The following is a 6,882-nucleotide window of genomic DNA, read 5'->3' as shown; positions in this document are numbered from 1 at the left end:
ATCTGTGTAGCAAAAAGGAGGCCCGTTATGGGTAGGCGGAAGCTTTCGAGGCAACTTGCCATTTTATTGGAGGTCTTTTTGATGGTAAGCGAGCTTGTGATTTTTAATTTGAACTTTGAACTCGAAGCGCAATGGATAAGTAAAGTCGAGAACACAGCAGTTCCGAAGCAAGCTGGTCTATTCGATCCAAGTCGTGTCCATCTTTATTAGAAGGATGGTGATGATTTAACAGAATGAATACAAGTATTAAACCGCGTGCTGAGTACTCCAGCTACATGATAAGATTAAAAAAAACAGTACAGAACAACATCATAACGAAAAGTTTTGAATAACTCTAGTGAAACAACTAACCAAACAAACAAATTCAAGGACACGATCCTGCGGCAGGTAGCTAGGCAGGGTCTTCATCACTCATATCTCACTTTCACTCTCAACAGGTTGGAACCATTGCGCTCACGCCTGGCATTCTCTTCCTCTAGCTCCTTCAATGTATCCACCATTGTTTGGTTTTCTTTCGTACCGGTGAGCTGCACCTCTTTAAGGTTGGTCAAGTGCTCGATTCCGACAATTCTCTGCTTGTAGCAACCGAAAGAAAGAAAAATGGTCTCCAGATTTTGCATGCATCCTTTCTCAAATTCGTAAACTTCAGGAACACTACGAACACCGTCCATTCTCAGTTCCGTCAGCGCCGGAAATTTATGGCTAGTGCGTGCAACTATCTTCTTTTCAGAATGGAAGCTTATCTCGAGGGTCAGGGTCTTCAGGTTGGGCAGCTTAGACAGGACGTCGAATAGGGTGTCACCACGAAGATGTGCCCAAGCTATGGCAAACTCAACAAGATTAGTCAGTTTACTAACCCAGTCAGTCAACGTAGGTACACCAAGGACACCTGTCTTTCCTTGGAGGGTACCACACAACCTAACGTATCTCAGGAGCCGTGGTGGCGTTGACTTGAGGTTCTGCAGAAAGTTCTTCTTCCACTCTGTATTAGTAACAATTTGAAGGTTAAGGCATCGGAGGGAGTATAACCTACTCAGTGACTCGTCAAGCTTGTCCTGATGAGCCTCATCAATCTCTGGTATAACAGAGATATCTAATTCTTGCAATTGTTCTAGCTCGCCGATCTCCTCAATAACATCAATGTTGGATCTGACGGTCAAATTATTCACCTTCCGTAGAGCCTTCATTTTTCTTAGGCCCTTTGGCGCTTCCCAATGGAAATCCCAGTATCTATCCTTGTTGGAGTACAGCAGGCTCTCAAGTTTCTCCAGATTTGTCACAGTTTTTGGTAGATCTTCAAGGCGTGTGGCACGTACATCAAGTGTCTGCAAATGCTCTAGCTGATCAATTTTGGAAGGAACCACACTGACATCTGTTCCTTTCAAATTCAAGAACCTTAGAAGGTACATTCTGCAGATATCATCCATTTGCCTTTTTCCTAGGCCCGTGCACTTTTCCAGATCAAGTACCCTCAGCAAGGTGAACTCATCTAGCTGATTAAGCAACTTGTGCCCATCAAGTGCAAACATACTAAGTGATCGGACATGTTTTACATTCATCCCTTTGATTTTATTTTTCCTTCCATGATCCTCTGCCATTTTGCTGGATGCCTCTACTCCACCATGGATGGAGAGGCGGCGAACCCTATCATACGGCATCCCTTCGTACGCCTCACCTAACAGGCTTACAAAGTTAGCCTCAAGGGATTTGGACACCATGACCTCAAGCATCATGTCGTGGACACGACACATCTGCTCCCTCCCATCAGTATCGGTCACTCTATCTGCAGCCCGATCAATCATGCTTCTACTCACCAACTCATTGAAGTAGCCTTCTGCAATCTCCATTAGGGTCAACCCCCGCTTCTCAGCAACCAATCCTTCGGCAATCCATCTCCTCAACAGCCTATCCTTGGCAATCAAAAAGTCCTCTGGGAATATGCTAAGATACATCATGCAACTCTTGAGGTGATGAGGTAGGTGGTCGTAGCTAAGTGTGATTATCCGTCTCATCCCCTCAAGGGTAGGGTGGTTATCTATATGTGAACCAAGTGATTTCAGAACTGTTTCCCACATATATTTGCTTTCAGGAGATCTGTAGCCTGCCAAAAGGCTGCCAATGCTTACAATGGCCAATGGCAGTCCACCACATTTTTTTAGAACTTTTACCATAGAATCTTCCAGATCCTCGGGGCAGGAGGCATTTATGGAGCCAAAAGTACTTCTGAGGAATAACTTCTTGGAGTTATCTTCATTGAGGGGCGCTATAGGATGGATGTAATCATCATGAGCACAGCTACATGCTTTGGCCACAGTTTCTATCCGAGTAGTCACAATGATTATACTGCCGAGGTCATTATCTGGTAACATGGATCGGATTGAATTCCATGCTACTTCGGTCCAAACATCGTCGATCACAATAAGGTACCTAGATTTATCACAGATATATATGTTAAAGCTATAAACATGAAGAACGGTTATTTCTTGGGACATGTAATATATTTGCAGGATGTTTATTCAAACTTATTTTTGAACTTGGCACCAATAAGTTAGGAGATTATTAAATCATTGATTTGAAAATAGCAACTAAGAATGTCATTAAAAATAATATAGTTTTCACGTGATTTTTAAATCTAATTTTTGTGCACTATATAGAACACACCACGATCGACTTATTGCGAAACAAATACACAAACAACCTGAAGAACTTTTACTCACCCCTTTAGATAGACTTTTTAGTAACTCCTAGCCTACTAGAAAACTTGCAAATCGGTAATAAAACAGTGCCAAACACGTTCTCTCACCAACTAAATACGGTTAACTAGCGGATGCTACCCTGACTAATAACCAAGAATCTAAATTTCTCAATAGGTAACCATACGATTAGATTAATATTACACCTCCCAAGGAGTAGTACGATGTATTAAAAAATGTTTTTAGAGATAATAACACTCGACATATAGCAACTCGCGTGTAAGAAAAATGGTGCCACGTGTAAAAACCACCACGATTTCGACCAGTTTTGCATACGCTTTACAAGTTTGACCGGTTCGTGCTAATTTTGAAGATGTTGTAACAGTTTGGACCCACCTCCTCAGACCTCAGTTGTTTTATGTGCAGTAGTATTAACCTATTTTTACTGTGAGAACTTTGATACATATGTTGATCAATCTTGTATAATCAGACTAGATGGGACCTATTGTAAACTATTCAAGGGGCAAGGTCCACTGCAACCCGCCCTCTCCCAAGTTATGGTGAGATTTATAGGAAATTTATAAAACTACCTATCTATCTAATTTCTATTGTTTTAGTAATTATGAACTTTTTATAAGCTTTCATGTTTTTTTTCTTCTGAAAATGGAGGAGGACCCCCGGCCTCTGCATCTGGACGATGCATGCGGCCACTTTATTAATTGTTCACACAAGAACTTACAAAGTCATACAACAGTAAGAGTAAAGCCACCGTCTAGGCAACATCTGTCGCTACTCCTATTCAGTTAATGAAAGGATGCTGATAGTCTGGGCCTAATACCAAACAGACCTTGCAGCCAAACCTAAACATTTAAGACCTGCGGTCCCAACCAGGACGCCTGCCGGGTATGGGGCATCTACCAGTCCGGCGCATTCCTCAACCAGGACGCCTGCCGGGTATGAGGCCGCCGCAGCCACCTGCCACCAATCCATCTTCAGAGCTGTACTATGTCATCTACCGTGCCATGTCTCTCTGCCATCGACGCCACCATGACGCCAGGCAGCATCGTCCTCATGCGTGAGTCCATCCTCGCACATCGAACACCGAATCTGCACTGCGCCATGCCGTCGAGATCCGTCACCATCAATGTGTAGGATGAAGCACCGCTCCACCAAAGAAGCCGTCCGCTGGTCCCGCAAGATTGAGTGCACCTCCAAGAATGTCACCCCCAAGGGGGTAACGACAAATGATTGCCGCCAACATCCGATCAGCTGATCTAGGGTTTCCCCCAGAGGTATTGAGTGGAGCTGGGAGCTTCACCTCGATGATGCCTTCATGAAGGAAACGATGATAAGGGCATCGTCATCACAGGCTCCGGCCATCGACCGAAGACCAAGTTTTCACTCGGATCCGTCCCAAGTAGTCCACCCGACAACCTGTGCATCGTCTCGACCGCCTTCAAAGCCCCAGATCTAGCTGCCTAAATCCGGCGACCAACCGCAACAACAGTGTCATCGTAGGAGCCCTGGCGCACCGGCCACTGCCTGATTGTGCCACCACTGGAGCCTAGGAGGAGGGCTCCCACCCCGCCTCGCCAAGCCGCGAGAGCCGCCGAGATGGATCCCGCGTGCTCGCCACCGTCTCTGATCCAAACCAATCCGTAGATCAGATCGCCGTCAGAGATCCGCATTGAACAGGGACTACACCACGCCATGCCACCGCGGGAAGCCCTAGCTTCACCGGCCGCCACCATCCAGGGCCGCCGCCCTGGGATCCAGACAGAACATTGCCGCTGCCACCGGCCATGTTCCGCTGCCGCCGACCGGCCAAGCCGCCGGCCACTGCGACCTCCGCCGCCATGACCATGCAAGTGCACAGCCAGTCGGTCGACCAACTCCGACGAAGAAGAAGGCCACCACCACCAAGCCTAGGGCCGGCGCCCCAGACATCCTCTTATTGCAAATCAAGTCCAGGAACAGTGCACCGCTGACGGCGATTGAGATCGGTAGAACAACGAAATAGCCCGACTGAGTCAAGGCTAGATCCGTCGTTGCTGGTGCCATCCTCCACCGCCGCCGCCGCATCACATCCATGTCGCCGCCGATCTGGCCGGAAAGGAGCGCCGCCTCCCAACCAGATCGAGATCCGAGGAGAAAACCGCCACCGCCGCCACGCCACAAGGGCTTTGCCCTGTGACGCCCCGGGCGATGGCGGCGGAGGGGAGAGAAGGTGAGGCACGGCTGTAGGAGGAGGGCGGGGGCTCCCCGGTGCGGGGCGGCGCCGCTGCACGGGGGAGGGGAGTCCTGGGGTGCAATAAATAGGTAGTCGTCTACAATAAATAACCTTCATCCCTTCCTTCGACGACGAGATCTTTTTCCCTATGTCAATGGTGGTGTTGGAAGAATAATTTTTTCTAGGTATGGTCCTTCAGATCTTGCTTCGCCAGATCGGTTTTGGAATTTTTTTCTCATGGTCGCCGCGAGGAGGATTGTCCTTGCGATGTCAGTCCCGACTGCTACGTCCTCGACAATGGTGATTCATACTCTCGGCTCTCAACGACGTCGACCTGGTTGTTCGGCTCTTTGTCCCTGGAATATTGGTGTTGGTACTTTTGCCGATGTTGGTTGATTACTTTAATGGCGGTGTGCGTGCACATAGCCTTGGCATTGCGGCTCAAATTAAAACAATGGGAGAACCCTCATTGGTATTTACAGGTCTGTGGTTTGATACTTTTGTTATGTTCATACGGTTGTCTTAAAAAAAGTACAAGATTGTGTCATGAAAGAAGGAAGAGTTTGAAGATCTCGAAGATTTGCTTGTTTATTTTAGACTTTATTTTGTAATCTCTGTAGTTAGCTCATGTATCTCTACCATGTACAATATGCTACTATAATATTATTTTTAGAAAAGAAGGATGACCCCGGCCTCTGCATCTGGGCGATGCATACGGCCACTTTATTAATTATTTTCGTAAGACCTTACAAAGTCATACAACAATAAGACTAAAGCCGCCGTCTAAACAACAAACTGTCGCTACACCTATCCAGTTAATGATATCGCATCCAAGCCTTATACCAAACAGACATCGCAGCCAAGCCTAACATCTAAGACTTGAGACCCCAACCTAGCCACTTGCCGGGTGTGGGGCACACACTGGTCCGGCGTGCTCTTAGAGGCTGCCACGGCCAACTACCACCGCTCCATCTTCAGAACTGTACTGATGCATCAACCTTACTCGGTCCAGCTATCGTCGACGCCACCACGGCGCCCAACGACACCTCCTCCCTGCGCGCAAACAGCTGAACACGTCGCGGTCGCCACTGATACACCTCAGCGCCATGCTGCCAAGTACCACCAGCCGACACAGCTTGAAGCCCTTGGTGGTTCTGTCGTGCGTAGCACCTACCGACCAGGCATGACCAAGCGTAGCACCTGTCGGTCAGGCATGACTTGACATCTCCACCGAAGCTCCGTGCAAGACGAAACCGCTCCACCTCCTGCCTCTGACTTCCAGCGCTGCTCCACAAAACGATGCTCCCAAGAGAGAAACGACATCGGAGTGCCGCCATCATCCGGTCTGGAACACCAGATCCTAGGGTTTCCCCTGAAGCAATACGACTGGGTCGACGGTAGTCACAAGACGATGCCTTCATCAAGGTAACGACGTGGAACGCCGCCATCGCCCGCCGTCAGCTCGGTTTTCACCAGCAACTACGTCTCCCCGACTCACAGCTGGTGCCAGATGACGGATCCCGAGATCCGAACACCCAGCCTCAGGCCGACCACCTATGACGGAAGAGATGACCACCACCGCCGGCTGCACCGGTCAGAACAGATCTGATCGGAGGTGCCGCCGACGAGACCAGCAGGCCCTCCACGCCGCCGTCGCCGATCTGAATGCAGCATGCATGCCGCCGCAGCCAAGCCGACCGCCGCAGACCGCAGCCACCGCTGCCGCCGCCCGAAGGGCCATCCGCAGCGCCCGCAGCCCTGGCCTCTGCCGCGCCAAGCCGTCGCCGTCCGAGGACGGGCCGGCCTCCTGCCGCCTGCAGCCATCCGCCGCGCCGCAGATCCCAGGTCAGTCGCGCCACCACACGCCTTGCGGTCCGCCCCACCCCGGAAACGCGCGAGAGAGGAGATCCCCCGCCACCGCCGTCGACCCCCGGGCTTAGCCCGGCGGCGTCCTCCGGC

The 6,882-nt window shown here is 49.7% G+C and overlaps 1 protein-coding gene across 1 annotated transcript in view; it reads right to left on the bottom strand.

The window, feature by feature from the left end:
• Positions 1-314: 314 nt before the first annotated feature.
• Positions 315-6,882, bottom strand: part of LOC119325112 (disease resistance protein Pik-2-like) — a 7,802-nt gene continuing 1,234 nt past the window's right edge. Inside the window, exon 2 of the mRNA XM_037598854.1 lies at positions 315-2,427. Coding sequence (XP_037454751.1) covers positions 408-2,427 — 2,020 coding nt within the window. The 3' untranslated portion in view covers positions 315-407. The remainder of the gene's footprint in view (positions 2,428-6,882) is intronic.

The sequence above is a fragment of the Triticum dicoccoides genome, chromosome 6B (genome assembly GCF_002162155.2).
Source record: "Triticum dicoccoides isolate Atlit2015 ecotype Zavitan chromosome 6B, WEW_v2.0, whole genome shotgun sequence".
NCBI lineage: Eukaryota > Viridiplantae > Streptophyta > Magnoliopsida > Poales > Poaceae > Triticum > Triticum dicoccoides.
The sequence above is the reverse complement of the archived record's forward strand: the minus strand, read 5'-3'. Positions and strand labels throughout refer to the sequence as shown.